The sequence below is a fragment of the Meriones unguiculatus genome, chromosome 10 (genome assembly GCF_030254825.1).
Source record: "Meriones unguiculatus strain TT.TT164.6M chromosome 10, Bangor_MerUng_6.1, whole genome shotgun sequence".
In the NCBI taxonomy this organism is placed as follows: domain Eukaryota; kingdom Metazoa; phylum Chordata; class Mammalia; order Rodentia; family Muridae; genus Meriones; species Meriones unguiculatus.
Window position 1 is genome coordinate 5,850,094 of NC_083358.1, and position 23,636 is coordinate 5,873,729.

Sequence of the window (23,636 nt, forward strand, 5' to 3'; positions counted from 1 at the left end):
AGTCTTTTAATATTGCCCCAATCTCAGGTCCCTGGCCCGGGCCCCCCAGAGAGAAGCGCCCCCCGGGCACTGTGCGAGTGATGCGGTGGGCTACACGGGGTCCTCGGGGAGGCGTGGACCAGGGTCTCGGACTCACCAGCACCAGCCAGGCTGGGCAGCGAGGGGTGCCTGGGCCCGCCAGGCCGTCCGGGGAAGCGCGGGGGCGGGCACTCCGGGGAGGGCGGGGGCCGAGCTTATAAAGGCCCGCGGGCGGGAGCAGCGAGAGAGCTGCCGAGTCGCCGTCCGGCCCAGCCCGGACTCCGCGAGCCGCCCAGAGTTCCGCCCGGGGCGGGCTGACACCGCAGCGCGCGGGCTCCGGCGGTCCGTAGCAGAGGGCGCGGCTGGCCGGGACCCCGGCCCGAGGCGGAGGCCCGCGGGAGGTCGTTGCAGCTCCGCGCTGCGCCGCACGTGCGGAGACCCGCCCCGAGTGCCATGGCGCGCGGTTCCCCCGGCCCTCGCGCGTCCCTTTAGCGGCGGCGGCGGGACCCCGGACTGCCCCCGGGCCGCGGGGCATGGAGCCGCACGCGCTGGGCGCCGGGCTCTATTGGCTGTTGCTGCCCTGCACGCTCCTGGCGGGTGAGTGGAGGGCGCGGGCGGGAAGGCTGCGTCCGGGGAGCGCCGCGCCGCGCCGCCCGGCCCCGCGAGGGTGCGCGCGGGCAAGCAGAGGCGAGGAGATTCCGCGGGGCTCGCGGCCCAGGGCGCCCGCATTCCTGAGGCGTGAGCGCGCCGGCGGCCTCGGCGGGCCCGGGCCGGGCACCGGGTGGAAGCTCGGCAGGCGGGCAGCGGCAGAGGCGCGGGTCCCCTGTGCCCCAGATAGCGCTGGGCGTCTTCGCGCGGGCTCGGAGGAGAGGCCCCGGCCAGGGGCTGTGTGTGTCTGAGACGGGAAGGGAGCGCGAAGTTCTGTTCTCTTTGGTGTTTAGGAAAACAGCAAGAAGGAGAAAAAAAAAAAAAATAATAAGTCGAACTTGCATCGTGACTTCCTGACGAAGCCTAGAGCTTTTCAAGTCAGAATCTTCCCACCAGGACTAATGTTCCAGCCCTAGGCGCAGTCCCCAAGTGTTCTTAGTCCCACTTCGGAGGCTGGCCAGCCCCATGCCTTGAAAAGAGCTCCTGTCTTCCCCGTGCTCTACTTGGTTACCTTCCAGAGGGACTGGGGCACAGGGCGCCCCAGGAGCTTCTGGAGTTCCCCAACCTTGGCGTGTGTCCCTTGGCTTGCAGAGAGCTTCTGCCCTTTGGTGTCATAGGTGCGGGGCTCCTTTGCAGCTCTGGCCTCACTCAGGGCCTCGTGCCCAGCCGCTCACCCCCCTTACGCCTGCTGAAGCAGTCAGCTCCCCTCCGCATGTGACCTTCTCCAAGGTCTGATCAAGTTAGCCCACAGAGAGATGGAGCGGTTTGCGCTGCGAAAGTTTGTCTGCCCCGTGGAAATTCATTTGTCAGGTGGGGGATTGTGTATGAGTCCCTCAGCCCCCCCAGGGACACTGCTCGCTTGCCCCCTGTTTTAATTAGCCCTCTTAGGCACAGGCTCCTGGGGTGTCCGGCCACCTGGGCAAATCCTACTGCGACTTCCAGACAGGCTAAGTTTTGATTTGTAGGACCGAAATGTGGTGGGGCGTGGGGGAAATTTTTCAAGGCAGGAATCAATGAAAACCATTGAGCTTGGAAAGGAGGAGCCAAGGGGACACTGTCCTCAGCTCAGCCCGGACTTAGGATGAGCCAAGGTTCAGGGCCCACATTGGTGGCTTGTTTTCCTCACCTCAGGCCGGCTGTAAAAATAAGCCGAACGGGAGGATGATGATGTGGAAGACAGGCACCCTTAAAGATGCCTCAGCTGGAGCTGTTTCTCGGGACACCGGAGGCTCCTTAGCTGTCAGCGCTTGGGGAAAAGAGGATCAGGACAGGGAATGGGTGCTCTTGTTGCGTGGGAAGAAAGGCTCTTCATCTTCATGGAAGAGGCCTCTTCCGCAAGCAGGGCCGTGCTTGAGCAAAGCTGGCAGATTTTGCTCTGACAGCCAGATGGTGAATGTTTTCACATCATGAAATACTCTGATTTTTTTTTTCCAGCTGTTAAAAAAATTTGAAAACCATTCTTAGCTGGTGGGCAGTATTGAAGTCAACCTCAGCTCAGGCCCAGCCGGCTGCTGGCTCGAGCTTATGACCCCTGAGGATCAGTCAGGGCTCTGAGTTCCCCTGGCTTTTCAGCTGCAGTGTGTGGGTGGCAGGGGAAGCTTCCAGTCTGAGTCTGGTTAGGACGCGAAGGAGGCCTTGCCAGCTCAGGGGGTTCCCACCCAGCCTGTGTGTTAGTCACCTGGGGAGCTTTCAAAAGAATATTGATGACTAATGCTCCCGTCTTTCCTTAGGCCCAAACTGTCCCCCCAATAAAGTCCATTCATGAGAACATACCCAAGCACAGGCCACACCTACCCTGACACTGAGCCTGGGTGTGGTCATCAACAGTTTTCTTTATTCTGGGGGAGGTGGGCAGGGGACACAGAGCCAGCCAAGAGCTCTCCCGTGGTGACACAGGAGGTGCTGGCATCCCGTTCATTTCTATGGGGCATAGTCATCGCTGCGGGGACCTCTTGCTGGAGGTGGAAGATTCACTCCATCTCTTGAGAGGGCTCCTCCACCCTCCCCCTCCCCCCATTCCACAGGACCGCTTTGAGTCCTGTGTTTTGGAAACAAGGGCTTCACAGGTTAGTCATCCTAAATGCTGGGTGCTGGCTCAGGCCTTCTTGAAGGTCTGAGTCATCCTGGGGTGCTCAGCCCCCCTTGATACTCCCCCAACAGGATGACAATCTGAAAAGCCAGGCAAGGTGATGCCCCAGTCTCAAAGGAACAGTGACCAGCCCAGGCAGACTCAGCTGGTGACTTGGAAACCTGGGGATCAGGTCTCAGAAGGGATGTTTTGTGCTTGGGGGAGAAAGGACCAGGTCTCCTGACAGGGCAACTAGGAACATAAAACCCAAGCAAGAGCCAGGTAGTGAGAAAGCTCCCACATGGAGGGTGATGACGAGAAAGACTGTGACAAGGCAACATGATCTCTGCTCTCAGGGTGTCCAATACATGGCACGTGCCATAGCATGGCAGGCACATCCATGATGCAGTGGCACCTGGGCTTGACTGATTGTCAAGTATCACTGTTTGCAGTAGGCATGTTGGAGTATTTTCATGGTCAGCCTTTTACCGTCCAGCTGTGAGGCTGGAGGTGGGAATGTCCCCCAATCCCCAGTCCTGGCACACACACACACACAGTTCAGAGAGGAACTGGCCAGCCCTCCCTCAGTGGTCAGATCTATTGCTGCAGCTCAGGGCCAGAGAGAGCAGTAAGAGGGCAGAGAGTCGAGCTTTTCCTGCCGCAGAAGGGGTGAGGTCCTACTTCCCCCTGCAGCACTGTGGGGGACTCCCTGCTGAGCTTCAGTGACTGGGCCTGGCAGAGGGGTGGGACCCTGCCTTATGAGCTGGGGCTGGGAGGGCATGAGCAAGCAGGACAGGAAACCCACCAGATCTCAGCGTGTTTGGGGAAGGAGCCAGGGACCATTTCGAGAACTGATGGCAGCCTGTGCTAGGTTCTTATTGCAGGTGGTCAATGGCAGCCAGGGGGAGGGTCCTGCAGAGGAAGTGACCTTGCTGGGGTGGGCAGAATCCTGGCCCCAGGCTGCTTCCTGGGCGGTGCCTCTGCCTGCTTGTACTGAGGACACTAAGTTTGCTCTCTTACTGTCAGAGCTGGGGTGGGGTAAGCCCTTTGACTCCCAGTCTGGGCCTCCCTGCAACTCTGAGATCTCCTTTCAGTTTTGTTACCTATTATAGAAATGTAATTAGATGTTTGCTTCTTCATTTGCATTTTGTTCTTGTCACTAGAGTTCAGTATTTACACCTGCCTTCTATCCCACCATTGGCTTTTGGGCTCCCTGTCAGAAGGCAGCTGCTTAGGATTAAGAAGAATCCACAGGCCCAAGAGCATGTCCCTTCCCATCCATATGGGATGAAATTTCCTTTGCCCACTTTGCTGGCAGGTACCTATTTAAGGTCACCGGGAGGGCAGAGCCTGCTGGAGCATGTGCCTGTGCCACGGGTGGATGAGTTTGTGAGTGAAAGACAGCAGGCAGCAGACAGTGGCGGCCAGTCCATTCATCTTGCTCTGAACTTGCCTGGCCTTTTGCCTCTTTCAGGGCCTCATCCCCTCCCCTGTAAATGGAGCTATAACGGCTTTAAGGCCACTTCCAGACTCTGATTTCTGGTCCCAAGCTGGGGAGGTGGAAGGGTCGGCTGTCTTTGGAGAAAGGCTGTCCTTCCTTGGCTTTGGTGGCTAGGTGCTTTGTCGTGTGTGCTGTGCAGGGCTGGGAACTGGCCATCAGCGGCTAGGTCAGTCTTCCGGAGCTGAGCAGAATGGGGCTTCCCACCATTGGCTTCCCTTTAGCACAGAGGAGTCTTCTTGGGAAAGTCAGGCACTGGTGCCCTCAGTTGCCGTGCATAGATCTGTCTGGGGGGGGGGTGTCTCCAGTTCTGTGCCCTGCATGGACCACCAGGCTGCACATGCAGCATGCAGCTCCCTGATCCGTCCCGGTTCATCCATGCGTCCTCTCATCTACATCTTGTGGGACAATGTCCTGGGTGGCAGCCAGGACCAAGTTCCGGCTCCAGGCCAGTGATGCCTGGGCATGGTGTGGGCGTGGGACTGATGGACGTGGTGGTAGAGGTAGGAGCACTCACCCTTTCCTGACCGTGAGCCCCCGTAGCTGTGGAGAGAGGAACAGAGGGAACAGCTGCACCCACAAACAGGCTCCCATTAGCCCCTCTCAGAGGGGCCCCACATAGGACCATCCCAAAAGACTCTAATAATGACACCCCGAACAATCTCTCCAACAATCCCTCAAAGTGGGGCACCCCGGAAGTGCCTTCCAAAGTCTCTCCCTCTCCTGTCTGGACAGAACGGTATGAGTGGACGGGGCAGGTGACCTAGTGGCCTGCTGCTGGGTTGGGGTCTGAGGGCCAAGATGGCTTGGGTAGCAGAAAAAAGCCAGGGCGGGGTCTCGAGTTGCAGGAAGAGGAGGGTGTAGGATAGGGGTCAGATAGTCCAGATGGAGGGGATAGGTAGCCAGGCTTGAGGATGAGGTCACTGCAGCATTCCAGGGCCCGCTGCCTCCTTAGAAGGAGACCAGCTGGGGCTTGGTGGGTGGTGTGCTGCTGGAGTTAGCGCTGCTAGGATTGGGGGGGTGCAGGAGAGCCCTCCCTGTGCCTGGCCCCTCTTTGCATAGAGGCCTCCAGGACAAGAGCTGGGTGTGGGGGCATGGGAGGGAGGCTGGGCAGAGCCTGAGGCTCCCCCATAGCCAAGTTTTCAATTATAGTGATCCCCTTATCTGTATGGCTCATGCTCCAAGACTCCTGGTGGAGCCTGTCTTTAGTGACCAAAGCCTGTAATCCCAGCTACCCTGGAGGCTGAGACAGGAAGATCACAGGTTCAAGGTCTGTGTACATCACTTACCAGGCCCCGTTTCAAAGGAAAAAGCAGAAAGAGGAGCTAGTGAGGTCACCCGGTGATAAGAAGCCTGGGATGGGTGATAGCCTGGGTTCAGCTCCCAGCACCAGGAAAACCAAACAAAAAACCCTGGTGGAGCCCTGTCGTGTAGTCAGCAAACCATTTTTCCTAAAACCAACAAAATACCTTCGGGAGATGCTGGAAATCTGCCACTGTACCAAACAAAGTCTTTGTGTCGTTCATCATTCTGTATATGCACCTGTGATAAGATTTAATGTACATACTAGGCTTAGAAGTGAACCATAGCAGCTAATGATAAGATTAAATAATTACCACCATAGACAGCATTGAAAGTTATTTAAGCCCAGCCTGGTGGCACAAATCTTTAGTGCCAGCACTAGGGAGGCAGAGGCAGACAGATCTCTGTGAGTTCTATGCTAGCCTGCTTCTCGGTTTCAGAGTTTCAGGCCAGCCAGTACTACATACTGAAACTCTGTATGTTTAAGGGTCGGCAGGATGGCTCAGTGGGTAAAAGCTCCAAAAGTTGTCCACTGAGCTCCATCCATACTGCAGTACAGGTGCCCCACCCCATACTCACACACAAACAGATGAAATTTAACAACTGAAAACTTAGGAAATGCATACTTCTGGAGCGCAGCACTTAATATTTTTGGACTGTGGCTGGGTGTAGGAAGGTTGCAAGCTAAGGTGCTAAGGTCAGCTGAGTGTAAATTTGCTTTAACCCTTTGAATTTCTAACCCTACTCCCACCCCATTCCCAGGAGGGCCTTGGGCCTGTCCTATGAGTGGCGTGTGCTGCGTGTGGCCTGCTGCTACAGTCTTGTCACCTCATCTTGTAGTTGGAACATCCATGGTTGTTCTGGGGTTCCCCCTTATGCCCTTTCCTTCAGTTGCTCACAGGTTACTGGTATTAAGGACACCTCTGTCTTTTCATGTCTTTCTCTGGGCTGGATACTGTGTGGGTCCTGTCCCATTTGTGCATGAAGATAGCAGGCTGCGTCCAGGCAGTCACTCACACTGGTCTCTTGGGGAACTGGCCACCATGGGAAGCGAGCATTGACTTATAGGGGACAAGGACAGCTGTCGAGCCAGACCAGCCTCCTGGGTGATATCAGATGCCTTAGTCAATATGTCCAGCCTCCTGACTCCCCATAGCCATCCCAGAAACCCTTGCTGAGTGGGGTGGGTCCATTTTTCTGGTATGTTTTAATAGCATAATTATAGGGGGTATTTTTGGTTCTCTCGAGCGGGCTGACAGGGTCAGCCACGACTGTTTACCAGGCTGCAGTGTGCAACGCTATTTTTCTCTGGAAGTATATATAGCCCCGGCCATTTCTTCCCTGGGCTCAGGCTGCTGAGGGACGGTGGCCACTTCAGTCTCCTGTGGTTTCCTTTGCCATTGAATGGGAGCTTAAAATGAGCCCAGGGAACAGCTGCTGGGCTCTGAGGAGCGTGAAGCTGGGCTGGCCTCCTGTCTTAGTTACTGCTCTATTGCTGTGGAGAGACACCATGACCAAGGCAACTTATAAAAGAAAGCATTTATTTGGGTGCTTGCTGACAGTTTCAGAGGGTCGGATGTCCATCATGGTGGAAAGCACCAGGCAGGCATGGTGCTGGAGCAACAGCTGAAAGCTTGCCTCTGATCTGCCGAGGCGGAGGCAGAGGCAGAGACCAGGAGACTGGGCATGGTGTGGGCTTCTGAAAGCCCACCTCAAAGCCCACCCTCAGTGACACACTTCTTTTAGCAAAGCCACACCTCCTAATCCTTCCTAAACAGTCCACCAGCTGGGAACAAAACCTTCAAATATATGAACCTACAGGGCCCGATCTCATTCAAACCACCACGCCACCCATCCATGCCCTGAACCGTAGGGTAGGGTACCTGCTTAGCCTGGTAAAGTCTGTAAGAGCGCCTCCTTCCTGCTGCTTGCTTCTCCTGTGTCTAGAAGCCACCCCCATCCTCCAAGCCTTGGCTATCCTCCCAAGACCCTTTAGTGGGAGAATTGAACTGCTAAGGAAGTCCCCAGGGTCTGCACTGAAAGCGGACCCTTGGGGTCCCGAGGGCGAGGTGAGCCCGGGAGACCACAAGCACAGACTTTGGTATTCACTCCTGGAACCCCCAAAACCTGTTGTCTGTCTGCTGAGGCCTCCCGCTCCAGCTCCCAGCAGGTGTGTCTGCCCCTGGGCTGTGGCTGCAGCATGCTCCTGGCCCGCCTGCCCTCTGCCCTCTGCCCTCTCTCTCTCTCTCATTGTTCTCTTCCCTCTCTCTCTCATTTACTTAATTTCTGTTTACAGTTAAAACACTGTTTAACAGCATCATCCTGACAGTGTCTTCGCTGGGAGTTTTAAAAGGGAAATGAGGGAGCTACAGAGATGGCTCGGCAGCTCAGAGTGTGTACTGCTCTTGCAGAGGACAGAAGGTCGGCTCCCCCCACTGACACTGGGCCTCTCAGAGTCAGACTGTGACGCTCTAAGACTCCAGACACTTAGACATCCTAGCACACCTGCTCTCACGTGTACCTTCTCTTGTGCCCCACATATACACTCTATAGACCAGGCTGGCCTCAAACTCACAGAGATCCGCATGCCTCTGCCTCCCAAGTGCTGGGATAAAAGGCACGCACCACTACCTCTCAGCTTCACACGTATGCACATAAATTAGAAAATAAAATCTTTAAAGGGGAATGAGACTGTCCACTAGCCCGTGTGTTTTCTTCCAGCTCCATGAGGGCCCAGAAGCTCTCTCCTGCCTGTGCTGCTGAGGCCATGGCAGCCACAGCTGTCCCTGCCTTGCCAGGCTCATGCCAGTGTCCTTCCCTCCAAGCAGTCCCCAGAGCTGTGTTGTCCACTCTGAGAGCCTTGGATCTTCCAGTCTCGGCTCCCTCCCCAATCCATGGCAGCAGGCGCTGCGGGTGGGGGAGCCGCTTCTAAGTGGGCAAATCCTTGTTTCTTTTTAAAAGATTTTTATTTTTGTGTTCAAATGTCCACGTGTGTACACGTTCATGTGTGAGGGTGGGTGTGTCCTATGGTGCATATGTGGAGGTCTGAGGACAACCTCAGATATTGGTCCCCATTCTCCACCTTGTTTGAATCAAGGCCCATCTTGTTTGCCACTGTACTGTGTCCTTCAGGCTAGCTGGTTTGTGGGCTTCCGGGGGACTCTCCTGTCTACACACAAGGAGTCCTGGGATTACAGACAAATGCCACAGTTTACACGGGTTCCAGGGATGTGCATCAAGGTTGTCAGGCTCACATGACAGACACTTTCACCCACGGAGTCTCCCCAGCCCACATAGCCTGGTGTTTTTTGTGTTTTTTTTGGGGGGGGGTATTTTGTAAGTTTTGTTTTGTTTTGTTTTTCCTAGAACTCACTCTGTAGACTAGGCTGGCCTCAAACTCACAGAGATCCACCTGCCTCCCGGTGCTAGGATCACTGTCTTAGTCTGGTTTCTGAGGAGAAATAGACGTTGGGTGTAGCATAGTTGGGGTACATAGTTCTTGCTTAGAGCCAGAGATCTGCTCCAGCAGCCCTGCCCTCCAGCCCAAGCCCCTTCTGTTAGCACTTTCTCTGCTCTGCCTTCCCGGGTGGGTCCCCAAGGATGCCCTTCCAGACATCCCACTCATCCAGAGCTGGGTCACTTTGCTTCCCTCCAACCTGCTATATCAACTCACCTGTCCTTTCCTCTCTATCTGCTCACTGCCCTTGGCATTCCCTTAGCAACCGTATCTGTAAGACCTGCCCTGGCCGAGGCTGTCTTAGGCTTTGGGTTCCCACTGATATCTCCCAGTTTCCAGTACACCTGAACCCCGAGGCCTGCCCGGGGCCTGCAGGGTTTTCCTTCCAAAGTGTTATCAGCACCCACTGGAGCCCGCAGTTCTGCAGCGCTGCCTGGTGAGGTTCAGCAGCTGACAGTTCCAGAACAAGAGGGTGAAAGGACCTCCATGCTGGCCCCCACCTCAGGCTGCTTTGCCTGGGTCTGGGGTTCAGGTCACGTGCTCCTCCGTCGTCTTCGCTCAGGTTTATCCCAGCTGCTGTGTGCTACTGCTTCCTTTTTGTGTTTTTAGATAACGTCTCCCTACATAGCACAGGCTGCTCTGGAACTCAAAATCCTCCTGCCTCACTCTCCACAGATGCAAGATTCACTGTTCTGCTTGTGTCATGAAGTGGCTGTGGGGAGAGGACTTTGTCTTCCTGAGGTTCAGGGGTGTAAGCTCAAAGACAGCCTCCAGCTTCTGGATCCTACTCATGTGTGCAAGGAAGGCCCTGGCATCCCACAGCCTGTGTGCGAATTGCCAAGGAGGGGCCTCCCGTGGCTTCAGCTTGCTTTCTGTGGAGCTGAGCTGGCGCTTGGGCCTGGTATGCGACCCTTTCTGAGTTCACTGTGAAGTGTCCCTTTATGTCTTTCAGCCATTTAAAAAAAAATTGAATAACCTCTGTCTTGGTTTCTCTTTCTTTGATTCTCTATTCTGGGGTGTGTGTGTTCATGTATGCACACAGGTACACAAAGAGACCAGAGGCCAACCTCAGGCGTTTGTCCTCAGGAGCTGGCCACCTTATTTTCTGTCAGTAGCCTGTAACTCTCCAGTTAGACCAGTACTGCAGGCCAGGGAGCCTTAAACTTTTTTACTTACTTTTCTGTTTTACTCACTCTACAGCCCTTGCTGGACTGTACCTTGCTGTATAGATTAGGGTAGCTTCAAAGTCACAGTGACCCTCCTGCCTCTGCCTCCTGAGTGCTGGGATTACAGGCGTGCACTGCCACACTGGACTCCCTAGCTTTTCAAACACGTGCCTTCTTGAGATTGAACTCAGACCCCCATGCTCACAGCACGATCTCTCGACTGAGTTATCTCCTCAGCCATGTCTTAAAGTTTTGAGACTCGGCCTTGTGCAACTCAAACTTCCTGTGTAGCCAAGGGTGTTCTTGAACTCCCAACCTTCCTCTTGAGTGCTGGGGTTACATGTGTGTGCCACCATGTACTAGGGATTGAAGCCAGGGTTACACGCAGATGCCCAACTGAGTGTATGCTCAGCTCTGTCTGAGTCAGGATCTCACTAAGTAGCCCAGGCTAACCTCAAACTCTTGATCCCCCTCCTAAGGGCTGGAATTACAGGTGTCTGGGTCCCACCTGGCTTCCTTTATTTCTGATCCTTGGAGTCTATTACGAATTTGACATCTCAGCCCTCTATTAACTGCACCATAAGGGTTTTCGTGCCTGCGTTGTATACCTATTCCAGCGTTCCCGGTGTTATTCTAGGGGCCCTTTTTAACCACACACTTCACCTGTGTGACTGCAGCTTACTCTGTCTAGATGGTCACTTTTCCGCAAGAATGCTTTCACTCCTTAGCCATGTGGCTCTCCCTGCCTTGCTGTGTAGCTGGACCTTGTCCTGCCTACCACCTGCCTGGATGCCTTATGGAATGTCCTGTTCCACCCCCACACACCCCCACATACACACCCCCACATACACACACACCCCGTCCACCTGCTCAGCCTTCAGTCCTTCGGTCAGACTTCACACCCCACGGGCCTCGTCCTGCATCAGAATGGCTGTTCCTTCCCTCCCTGCACTCCTGTTCTGAGAGTCACAGGCCTGAAACCAGGGCCCTTGTGAATATGGCCTTGCAACGTGGCCTCCTTGGTCCACTGGACCTGGGGTCTTGCGTTTTGGTGTCCTGACTATTTGTTCCCAGGGACTTTCGTGGCTGTCTCTGTACCCTGTCTACTTTTCCCACTTTGCGCTGTACCCATGAAGACCCCAGGCATCAATCTGAAGGATAGGGTAGTTTCTGTGCTTGGCAGTTCCTGTGCCAGGGGCTCACTTGTTGTAGGTGTGGGCTACTCTGATGACTCATGTCTACGGATCCTCTGGGAGCCCAAACAGTCTGTGGCCCCCAGTCTCCTCAGAGGCTTAGTGCTAGCCAGCTGAGTTGTCCCTCAGGCCCTGTCCTTATCTGGGACAGCATGCCTTGTGGGATCTGGGTACAACCCCTTGCCTCCTTCTCTGCCTCTAGAACCCAGCACTGCCATTGGCTGGCCCTACAGGGCTGTCCTGTTTCTGCTCCATCATGTGGAGGTGGCTGGGCCTATTGCCTGAAGCTTGACCTGGGGACAGTGGCCGGGCCTTGCATGTCTGCAGCCCCATCGTGCACTCCTGCCTGAGCCCCGTGCCGTGCACCTGTGGTTTACTGTCTGTGTTGGCTTAGTGGGGTCAAGAAAGGAGTTTCCATCCTGTAGGTGGGGAGGGAATGTCAGCAGAGGCCCAGGGTGGATGTTACTCCAGGTGTCAGAGGTCACACCCCTCCAGTCTTGCCTGGTGACATGGTCTTACTGTGACCACGTTTCAGGCTGTCCTAATTCCGTTTCTGTTGCTGTGATAAAGTATCCAGACAAAAAGGCAACTGAGGGAAGAAAGGGATTTATTTTTAGCTCATGATTCTGGGTCACAGTTCATCACTGTAGGGACGTCACAGCGGCAGGAACTTGAGACAGTTGGGCATATCACCTCCGCAGTCAAGAGCAGAGAAAAGAGGCTTTTTCGGTCATTTGCTTGTGCTCAGCTTGATTTTTCTCCTCTTACACAGGTGAGGACTTCTGCCTAGGGAACAGCGCCCCCCCACAGTGGGCTGGGTCTCTCCCACACCCATCAATCATGAAGACAAGCCCCCACAGACATACCCACTGGGTAACCTGATCTAGACAACTTCCCAGCTAAGACTTTCTTCCCAGGTGATTGGTTCTAGCTTCTGTCAGCCTGACAGTTAAAACCCACCATTGCAAAGACCTTATCAGTGGGTGCAGCCCATCCCAGCTGGGGGGAGGACAGAAGCTTAGGCTCTAATCTTCCTGGATCAGGAGTGTGGGATAGAGGCTCACAGTGCTGTGGGAACAGGGACCTAAGAAAGCTGTTGCTGTTCGAAGGGGGGTCCTGCCTAGAGGAGGCTTGGCGGAACCTGAACCGTTAGACAGGCCTCTGTAAAGGGCCTCCTGCCTCAGTTTCCAGTTCTCACAGTGAAGACAAGCCTAGAGAGTAGATAAGTGAAATATGGGGTGATTGCAGCTACGTGTGGTGGTCAGGGATGCTATGAATGGGATGTCCTTGGGCTGCTCTGGACCTTCTTTCTGACAGCGTGGGTAGACAGCAGGGATAGGTGTCTCCTTTGCTGCTTGCTGTTACACTGATGGTCAGTGGTTATCCCCGACCTTCTGGGACTCTGTCCCTCAGCCTGGGAAGCACCAGCCTTCATCTTCACTGGGTAGTCATGGGTGAGGCTGAGTTTCCCCAGGACTTTCAAGGCAAGCTCTTCCTCTTCTCCCTCCCACCTCTACACTTGTCTATAGTGGGTGGGCAAACCTCTTCCACACCTCCATCCAGGATCCTCAGCACCCCTCTACATCCTCCAGCACCCCCTCAACTGTGTAAAGCATAGGATGTAAAGCTCCTTATGAACTGGAGGCCCAGGTGACACCTTGGCCTTCGGGCTGTGGGAGGAGCTATAGTCATTGCTGTGAAGGATAAGGAGCCCTGAGCTCTGGACCAGCAGGCTGAGTTACATTCCAGAGATGACAGGCCTTTCCACAGAGGCCAGTGAGGAAGTATGGGTGTTCACTGCCCCAGGTGTGGCAGAGAGTGTTGAGACACAGTTATCCTTCTCCTTACTCACTGGAGGAAAACTGGCCCTGCTGGGTGGCCTCACCAGCTTGAGGTTTTGCCTTTGGGGGAGTGATAGACCCAGGTGGGGGCCTCAGGAGGTAGGTGTCTCCCACCATCTTAAGGGCTTGAAGCCAGAGCCTTCACTCTTTGCCAGACTCAGGCTCGGGTGCCACCCTGAGATATCCTAGGTCACACAGCCCACCTGCCTGTGGTCAGGACCTGGTGGTGTGAATATAACAAAGGCCATCCATTGCCCCTACTATCCCCAGGTCACTCAGGATTGAGCCCCTGTCTTTGGTTATTTGTGACCCAAGTCCCTTCTTCACTGAACAGTGTTCTGAGTTAGATTAGCTCCAGGAAGAGGTGGCGCAGGGGCAGGATAGCCACGAGAGCTCCCTGGGCTCTGCCGAATGCCTCATGGTGGTTGTGAGTGACATTTTAGAACTGTGATTGGCAATGCAGGGCAGGATAAGGACAGGTCCCCGGCCTAGCATCTTGTTGAATCCTGTCTGTCCTCAGATGCTCTGACTCTCAGCTGTGCTGCTGAATGCCTTTGGGCAATATACATAGCTTCTCTGAGTTTTTGTTTTTGTCACAGGGTCTCTCTGTGTAGCCTTGGCTGTCCTGGACTCACTTTGTAGATCAGGATGGCCTCCAACTCACAGAGATCTGCCTGCCTCTGCCTCCCAGAGTGCTGGGATCCAAACTATGTTTTAGTAAACTCTCCATCCCCCATTGTTTAAATGTTTTAAGTTGTGTCTATTTTATATGTGACGGTGTGTGTGTGTTTGGGGTGCATGTGAGGTCAGAGGAAAACCTGTGGGGGTCAGTCTTTTCTTCCACGGCACAGGTCTGGGGTAAACTTAGATTGTCAGGCTTGGCACCCCTTCATCTCTGAAGGTGGGGCAGGTCACCAGGCATGGCAGTTCATACCTACAATCCCAACCCTTAGGAGGCTGAGGGAGAAGGATTGCTGCTACTTTAACACCAGCCTGGTCAGCCTGGGCTACAGTGTCAGATGCTGTCTCAAAAACAACAACAACAACAACAACAACAAAAGATACTGCAGGGCCGGGCATGGTGGTACACGCCCTTAATTCCAGCACTCTGGAGACAAAGGCAAGTGGATCTCTGAGTTCAAGGCCAACCTAGTTTAGAGTTCCAGGCCAGCCAAAGCAATATAGTGAGACCCTGTCTCCAAAAACAAAACAACAACAACAACAACAACAGCAGAAAAGAAGAAGCGCCGTCTCCTGCACAGCACGTGGGACACCCCTCACGGAGCCTGTGTGGCCAAGTACTTGCCCCGGAAGTACCTGGAGCAGCTGCCCAGTACTGAAACTATTCTGTGTGGAGGCTCCTTCCTCCAGCTAGTCTTTTTAAAGTCCCAGCTGTAAGGTTATCTATCAGTGATACTGCTTGGCCTCTCAGCCCTCTCTGGAACGGCTCCGCAGGTTACATCAGTGGAAATGCCTTAAAAATCCAACCTGAGGCAGGGCAGGGCTGGTGCACAGGCCAGGTCTCTCACTCCGCAGCCACAGTGAGCTGCACATCTTGAGGACGGCAAAGGTTAGCCACCTGCTTACACCATTGCCTGTTGCCAGTGTGTGCCGTCGGGCATTCTGATGGCTGGCCAGGGGAGACGGTCTTCACTCTGAACCCTTCACCTTTAAAAACGGGCTTCCTGCTGCCAAGTGTGGCTACTGACTTCCTTGCTCAAGGCAGCCCACAGCTCAGGGACTGAGCCAGAGCTCATTGATAAAAGGAGTGAGGCCACAGTGCCCTATGGCTCCATCCACTCTGAGGCCCTCTGGCTGAGTGGCTGTGGGCAAGTTCTCCTCGAAACTGTGCCATCTGTGCTGTGGTATCCCTACACTGCCACAGCAGCTTCATGTAGCAGCTGCTGTCCCTGGCCCTACCAAGCAGGCCCTGGGAGGCTGAGCAAGACCTTCTGTCCATCGGATGTAGCCAGCCACAGGGCAGGTGGTTACAACTGGTGACTGGCGTTAGCTGATTCCCTGAGACAGTGTGAGCTGAGGGCACCATTGGTTCCCTCAAGCTCAGCGGGTTCTGTCCGCTAGCCTGTGAGGTCCAAACCATGCATCTTTGAAAGGGAAAGTGGTGGGTAGATGGTCAGCCATCACGCTTAGTGTGTGTGGGTGTTATCTCCAGCCAGCGAGGTGTCAGGCTCCCTTTGCTGAGGCCTGACTGAACTGATATTGGAACAGGTCTTAGAGGCCACTGTATGTCTCCTGTTGGGAGTGGTCAGTGGGACCCAGAACCTCCAGTGATCTGGATCACTGTCCACACTGTCCTCTGTCCACACTGACCCCAGAGGAAGCAGCATGTGGCAGCCCCTTTAGCCAGTCATCTTCTTTGTATCTGTTTGGGGAGTAAAGGAACCTGAGGTCTGCCCTGGCCCCGCCCACCCCACACATTCTTGCCAGGGATAGCCCCTTAGTTTACCTGTTCCTCCTGTGTTAACCCCGGCAGCCTAATCCAGGGGTAGGGCTGGTTCTGTTGTCTTTAGGCCTCTTCCTTCCTGGGAAGTGGCCGAGCTCACCCTTGACCCTTCAGAGTGATCCTTAGGCCCACTGGAAGCCAAGAAAGGCTCTTTGGGGTCCCACTGGAGTCGGGAGTCAATCTCAGAATTCCGAGGCCTGGTATTTCCATGGCTGTCCAGGGGCTCAGCAGCCCTTCTTGCATCCCCAGTGCGCAGTTTCCAGGAGGCGAGGAAGGACGTTCACAGTTGTGGAGCTAATGGCAAGCTGTCGCCATGTCTATTTTTTATTACTGTTTTGTCTGTGTGAGGCTGTTGGATCCTGGAGTTATAGACAGTTGTGAGCCGCCATGTGGGTACTGGGAATTGAACCCAGGTTCTCTGGAAGAGCACTCAGTGCTCTTAACCACTGAGCCATCTCTCCAGCCCCTTATTTGGAATTCTTTGAAGAAGATAGGATTGTCAACCCACTTTGCAGATGAGGAAACTAAGGCCTAGAAAGTCGGTCAAAAGCTGAGCCAGGACTCTGGCAAAGGCTGTTCTGGCCATGAGGCTGCCGGGCACGGCCTAGGTCCTGGGAATACACATGTCTCAGTACTTCTGGCCTGTCTTTCATCCCCAAAGGACAGCTGTCCCCATCTCTAGATCCACTGAGGCTGTGTGGGACATGTGGCCCAAGCTTGGGCTGAGGGTGAGAATCAGCCTGCATTTCGCTGGTAGCAAGGCCCGCCGATGCAGCTTCTCTCTGGGGGTGGGGGAGAATGTGGCTGTGAGGGGAGCTCCACCTTCCAGGGTGGGGCTGGCAGGGAGGGTAGCCGCTCTGGACACCGGGCAGAGGGACCTCACCCTATGGGGCTGACATTGAGGCCCCTGGAGACCCCAGGGGATGTCTGCTGCTAGCTTCACCATCAGGAATTAGATTAGTTTTCCATAAAAACAGGATGTGGTGGCAGGAGGACTGCCCGCCCGTCGTTTTTCTCACTCCTCTTTTTCCAGGAACTGAACATATAGCCCTTGGCCGCCACTGTCCCTGTCCCCACCCTGCCTGCCTGTGCAGGGAGCCGCCCGCACTCTGCTCCTAAGTGGCTTCTTAAAAGGCTTCTCTTGCTGGCCAAGGGAGCTCCCTGCTTCTCCTGGAGCCAGTAAGCCTCTGTGGGGATATTCTGGCAGTGTTCAGGGGCCAGTGCCCAGTGACCCAAACCCTTCTTCCCACGCTACACTGTGTCCCCTCCCCAGGACACATGACAGGCAGAGAATCAGGGTTCATGGGCCCCTCTGTGAGCCCCTGCTCTAGAGGTCACAGGTTTAGAGGAGCAATGCTTGCCGTAAGCAGCTGCAGTGTTGCTGAGGAAAAGTCTCCAGGCCGTGCACCTGGAGGAAAGTAACAGAAAGTGGTGTGCCCGGGCTGGCAGGCTCATTAGGAGAGCCCTGCCACTTGATGAGGCATGGCGTGTGTGAGCTGTGAGGGTTCTGTCCCGTGAGTGACAGGTTCCACAAAAGAAGCCTGTGGAAGCTGAGTTGCAGTCCTCCTTGCTCCACTTCTGAGTCCTGTAGGGTGGGGGCATGGTCCCTGGGGTTGAAAGCTGGCTTAGTGATACAGTTCTAGATGGCTCTGTCCCTCCTGGCATGGTTCATCCTCCACCGGTGGGGATGGCAGTCGTATCCCTCCCCGCCCCGTGTTCCAGGTTTGTCCTGTGAGTGTAGGATCTGCTCCTTGGCTCTGCTGGTAATGCTCTGTGGGGCTCTAAGATTGGAGCGGAGGAAGGGGTGAAGCCATTCTCCCCATCCCCCAAAGGAGAACAGCAATGACTCAGCCCTCAGCACCTCAGCACCCTCGAGGGAGTGGTGATCAGAACCAAAGAGGCCTCTCGGTATCTGTGGAGGACTGGGCTGCTCATCAGTCTCCTCCCCGGCAGGCCTGGGGCTCCTGGGTCCAGCCTCTGTATCCTGGTCTTGGAATGGCTGCTGTGGGTTGAGCAACACAGCTCTACTGCCAGGCTCTGCAGGGTCCCCCTCCTGCTAGGAATCCAGCTGTTTTCCTCTATTCCCGTTCCAAACATCCTGCAGCCACAGTCCTGGAATGCCCTTGGAGGTGACCCTGGGGTAAAGCGCAGGGCTCACGCAGTTCCCTGGAAGGGTTCTGGGGAGGCAAGGGGATTATGGGAGCCAGGTAGAGAGCACCAGCTTCAGCTGGCTCTGATGGGGAAGGTAAAATAGCAGGTAGTGTGTCCCCACTCTCTTTTCCTCTATATTTTAAAGCCTTGAAAATTAAGACCACAAAGTGTTCTGAAAGTTGATCAGGGGTCTTCCACAAAATGGGAAACTGAGGCTTGCTGGGCCTAGGTTTTCAGCAGGCCCTCCATGGTCATCTTCTCTGCACCCACCTGTTGGGCTGAGACCAGGCGTGGCCACCAGTCTGGTTATTAGAGCTGATATTGTTGAATTTGCCCTTGGTCACTTACCTTCACAGTACATGTGGAGACTGGCACTTTGCCACCCTGCCTGTGGCCACAACTGCTGAGCAGAACTTGGATCCAGGCCTCCTGTTGGTTGGCTGTACTTTGGCCCATCTCTTGCTCATGTTGGGGTGCTGGGGCTAGGGAGGGGTCACCTGTTGCAGAGTTTTAGACAGGAGTGTTCCAAGTGTCTATATCTGTCTCTATCATCTATCTGCTTATTGTCTGTCTCCTATCATCTGTCCATTCAGCCATCTATCTTCTATCTGTTCTCCTGACTGTCATTTACCCATTTATGTAATGACTGGAAGACGGGGGGTCCAGATGCCACTTTTCTGCTGGGCTGGGCTGCCTAGTCAGGGAACTTTCCCCACCTGGCTGCTTCCTGGGCCAGTGACTACTTCCTGCTGTGCTAGCAGCCAGAGGCAGTCAGGTGACATTCCTCCAAGGTGCTGGGGAGGCCCTGGAGAGCTGGGTGGCCTATGACCAGGCCCTGGACAGCTTACATAAGGCGGAGTGAATGCACGAAGAGGTGCTGTGGTGGATCACAGGGCAGCGATCTGAGTCAGTGTACAACCTGGATGCTCGGCCAAAGAGCTACACGGGAATGTGGGTGGCTAGAGCTGTGGAGGCCAGGTACCACATCTACAAGGAAAGCTATGGCCCTAATGCGTGGTGGCCAGAGGGCTTCCAGGTACCAGAGTTCCTGTGGAGCCTACTTCCTTTCTGGGGCAAACTGCTACGTGTTACTGCTAGCGGAGCTGGTCAGAGCAGGCCAGTCTCTGTGTTGTCCCGGCAGCTGTGGTTCAGGGCAGCTTGCTGTGGGATGTGCTCTTACTAGTGTGCATTTATACAGGCTGTAGCAGGCAGAACTAGAAGTGTGGCCTGTACCTTGTCTCTCTTCCTCAAGGGAGCCCTGAAATCAACTGTTACCGGGAGGGCACCCCAGGACTGCACTATATAGGAAAGACTGAGCAGTGATTTGAAAGGCTGTCCTTTATAGGCTCGTGTATTTGAATCCTTGGTCCCTAGTTGGCAGAAGTGTTTGGGAAGGATTAGGAGGTGTGGCCATATTGGAGGAAATATGTCACTGGGGGTGGGCTTTGAGGTTTCAAAAGGGTCTTCCCAGTCAGCTCCCCACCTCACGCTTGTAGATCAGATGTAAGCTCTCAGCGACCGCTCCAGCTCCATGCCTGCCTCCCTGCCTGTTGCCACACTCCCTGCTGTGATGGTCATGGACTCTAAGTTGCCTCCGTTGTGGCATCTCCTCCTGGCTGTGGAAAAGTAAGATTCCGCATTTCTGTGGGCCCTCACATGAGGCTGAAGGTAGGGCTGGAAGGCCAGCTCGAGGACTTGTGCTCTGTAAGATGGTGACGCCTAACCTGGGCATGGCAAAACAGCTAGTGTGGCCCGATGAGGGGTCCTGTTCTGTGGCTGACACCCAGTGCTTCCCTGCAAGTCCTGCCCTGTCACCTTTGCACTTGAAGCTCCTCTACTGAAGTCCCATGGTCCAGGCCCATCCTGCCACCATGTCTAGCTCCACTGCCCCCAGGGTGCTCACATTGTCTGATGCTCCCTATATGTACTGGTTTATTGTCCACCATGGCCTGGGGAAACCATGGGCTTCTAAAGGTGGGTCCTGGCCCTCCTTGTTCCTTTTCTTTCCTTTTCCAAGGCAGAGTTTCTCTATGTAGCCCTGGCTGTGCTGGAACAAACTCTGTAGACCAGGCTGGCCTCAAACTCAGATCTGCCTGTCTCTGCTGGGGTTAAAGGCATGTACCACCATTCCTAGCTCTCCTTGTTATATCTGTAGCCACATGACCCATTGGGCAACTCCTGTGTTGTTGGACCTCAGATCTGCAAATTCTGCATCTGTGAATCTCTAGTCTCATTCCTCTGCTCTGAGGTTATGGTAATTGCCTTTCTACTAAACTGTACAGACCATTTTTGTTGTCATTATTCCATGAACAGCTCAGTCTAACAACTGTTTGTGTTGCACTTATGTCATGTCAGGTCCTGTAAGTTATCTGAAGGTGTACTGGAAAAGGGAGGATGGCCGTCGGATCTGTGCAAACCATTTTATTGAAGGGGCATGAACGCCATGCATCACACATTCAAAGGTTCCAGAGACAGTCTGTCCTGGGTATTGAGGTCACCCATATTGTTTTTGTTTGTTTGGGACAGGGTCTCACTTCGTATCCCAAGCTTGCTTGGCCCTTTCCATGTAGGGTAGGCTAGCTTTAAACTCACAACAATCCTCCTGCCTCAAATTCCCTAGTGCCAAAATGACAGGTGTGCACCGCCACACCTGACCTGTATTTGTGGCAGATCTGGATCCCATACTGACTCATAGTCTAATGTTCTCCCTGCTATGGTGAGCAAGTTCCCTCTAGGCTGCAGGGATCTAGGGTTGGAGCTGTGGCCATCTTTTTGTGACTCCCACAGCCTGGCCTGGGCATTGCAGGTGAGCGCATGCCCTCTCTGGGAGGAAAGGGTGCAGCTGCTCTCGTCTGGGGCCAGAGCAGCTCCCGTAGTGCTGTTCTTGGGGTCCCTCTCTAACGTCAGTCTCAGGTAGGCTTCTGCTGTGAGAGTTGTGGGGCCCAGGGTTGACCTACAGCCTCAGAATATGAGTGTGGAGTTGAGGTGACGAAGGGACTCTGCAGCTCAGAGAGGTCCAGGGGGCTGGGGTGGGTGGGCACTGCAGAGGTTTCCCAAGCCTTTCCACCCTCCTCAGGTGTCCTGCTTAGAGCTGGCAGCTTGGAATTCTGGGGGCTGTGCTGTTTACCCAGAGCACAAGGCCAGCCCTCCCATGCTAATCAGTGTGGTTCAAGAGGCTTCTGGAATGTGCTGTCTACTCTGTGGGGCAAACTGCCTGTGGTGACCCATTCCCTGCCCAGCAAGTGAATGAAGGTGCTCAGTGCTTTTGTTCAGGAGACCCCCCCACATACTTGTCTTGTTGGAGCACCCCCTCCCTGAGAGAGAAGAGGTAGGACAGAGCTGCCTTTCCCAGGGGTTCACCCGTCAATTTGGAGCCTGCTCTGCTCACCAAGAAGCCCTTTATGTGCTCAGCCAGGCAGTTAGCAAAACCCCTGAGGGGCTGGGACCCAACTGATGCTATCACTGAGCATTCAAGAACTACCGTGCTGGCTTCATCCTGTTGGCTGCAACTTAACAGCTTGGCACTGGGCAGGTTTGGATCATAACCTGGAAACTCCGGGTGACATCAGGCCCCACACCCAAACTCAGGTCCTGCGGCAGCGTCTGTGGTCAGCCTGCTTCAGTTTCCCTCTTTCATGGCACCCTCTGTGATGCTCTCAGATGGCTCTAGCTGGAGAATGTGGAACTGAAATTGACTACTAACCTGGGCTGTGTGAATGTCCAGGTGGGGGATGTATAGTGGGGTCCCAGGGTCTGTGTGTTCCTGGGAAAGAGCTAGAGGCTCATGTCTGCTTATTGCCAGTGGGTCAAGGAACTAACAATGCCATGCCCTAGTTCTTTTGTTTTGTTTGTTTGTTTTTGTTTTGCTTTGTTTTGTTTCTCCAGACAGACATAGTCTGGGTTCACCAGTGTCTGCAAGAGCAGGGGAAGCAGGTAAAGCCGAGGAGGGGCCATGCCCCTTGTGCCTCCGTTTCCCCCATCTGACAGATGGCACATTGGGTAGGGAAGAGGAGACTCTACCCAGAAAAGCCTTCTGTGGGCTGCTGGGACCTTCGTTCTCTGCCCTGTGTATGCCATACGGTGTGGTACCTTTGCAGATCAGCCCTGTGCTTTTCGCAGCTCAGCTGGGAGGCCCAGACACAAGCTCCTGTCCCTGGGAGTCTTGAGTAGCCAGGATCTGGCAAGGGGTAATTTGTGGTCAGGTCAGGGCAGTGGACACAGCTGACATTTGTGGAGGCTCTAAGTGGCTCACTGTAGAGATCTCACAGTGTGTTAAGGGAAGAACTCTAGCTCTGAGACTAAATTTGTCAGTGACATACTGTGTGCAAGGCCAGCAGTGGCCCCTTCCTCCTAGGCTTCCTGTTGAGGTCAAAGACCCCTGAGCTCCAGGTGGTCTGGGAGGAAGGTGTCACTTTCGGCAGGGACAGTTCTGCAGGCCCAGTTCCCTCCCATATGGGAGAGAGAGACTATCCTGGACCGGTGTATTTCCTGGGGCCCTGCCCATGCTGTACCCTGCCTGTTTACCTGTGACAGCCAGTAGAGATGGCTACAGATATGTCTGGCTTCCTCCCTCCCTGGAGGGTGGCTAGGGAAGACCCATGGGCGGGTGGTGAGGATTGGATAACCGAAATGGAATGTGGCCCACGCTGTACCCTGAGTTCCCTCCTCCTTTGTTGATAGCTGAGTAGGTCAGCTTGGGGCGGCTGCAGTCACTAACTTCCAAGGGACCAGCGTGGAATATAGCTCTGCCTCCTTATGATGGGCAGTGTGCATTGTTTAGGGGGAGGCTGTGAGCAGGACTTAGCTGGATAACTGGGACCAAGCCAGCTTCTGCTGCGAAGGGAGCCCCTCATGGCCCGTTGGGTCTCCCCTCATGCCTTCGTCTCCATCTCTGGTCTCTGGCTGTGAGAAGTTGGGCATGGAGGCAAACAGCCCTGGTTTGTCACTTGTTTCTGTTGCAAGGTCGCCAGTGGCAGCTTGTGCCATCCTCGCCCTCTTTGCTGATACAGCCCTGGTTGAGAGACAGGGCTCAGTACCAAGCCACTTCCTGCTGGTCTCTTGGGGGAACCACCTCCTTCCGCAGCTCTGATATGCTCTCCTAGGAGGGTGCTGTGGGGTTGCCCCAGGTTAGTGAGAAGCCAGAGGCTGGAGCCACAGTGCCTGTGAGCCACATCAGATTCCTGGGCAGTGGCCATCCCCCCGCCTCCTCCATGTGTCGGGGTTCAGGTTGGAACTGCTGCTGGCTTGTCACCTGCACAAACACCTTGTCTGCAGCCAGTGCCCTCCTGACCTGCAGCTTCCTCAAAAAGTATCACAAGGTCACTGTGGGCTGAGGGAAACAGAGAAAGGTGGCTAGCTGTCCAGACTGGAGAATGTGACTGGCCCAGTGCTGGCTGAGTTCCCTCGGTAGCTGGGTCCCCTGCTCCTTTGTGTGTATGTGTGGAGGGAGGTCCCTTTACTTAGGGTACTGTGGCTACCAGGCCACCCTCGGTGCAGAGAGAGAGCCAGGATGACTTGACCTGCCCCCGTGCAGGTCAGATGAGCCATGAAACCACGTTTCCCAGACACCGGACTAATTAAACCCCTGACATTGTGATAATTAAATGCTCCAAGCGCTCCCAGAGCCCCAGGCTGTTTGGCTGGACTCCAAGTAGGTAACATCATGTTCTGGTGTCTCTCCACCCTCACTGCCCAGGCCAGGCCAGCTCCCTCTTTGACCCCTGTGCTCGCTCAGGCAGGAGTGGTCCACATGCCCTCCTGGCCCTGCTGTCCTGTTGTCTCAGCTTTCTCCCATGGGTATCAGTTTTTCTCTCTAGTAAAATGGAAGTCC

The 23,636-nt window shown here is 54.8% G+C and overlaps 1 protein-coding gene across 4 annotated transcripts in view; it reads left to right on the forward strand.

Moving 5' to 3' along the window:
- The first annotated feature begins 270 nt into the window (after positions 1–270).
- The window catches only part of Piezo1 (piezo type mechanosensitive ion channel component 1), a 60,046-nt gene continuing 36,680 nt past the window's right edge, over positions 271–23,636 (forward strand). For all 4 annotated transcript variants that reach the window (XM_021631172.2, XM_021631174.2, XM_021631173.2 and 1 more), the window contains exon 1: positions 271–615. In XM_021631172.2, coding sequence (XP_021486847.1) covers positions 552–615 — 64 coding nt within the window. In that variant the 5' untranslated portion in view covers positions 271–551. The remainder of the gene's footprint in view (positions 616–23,636) is intronic.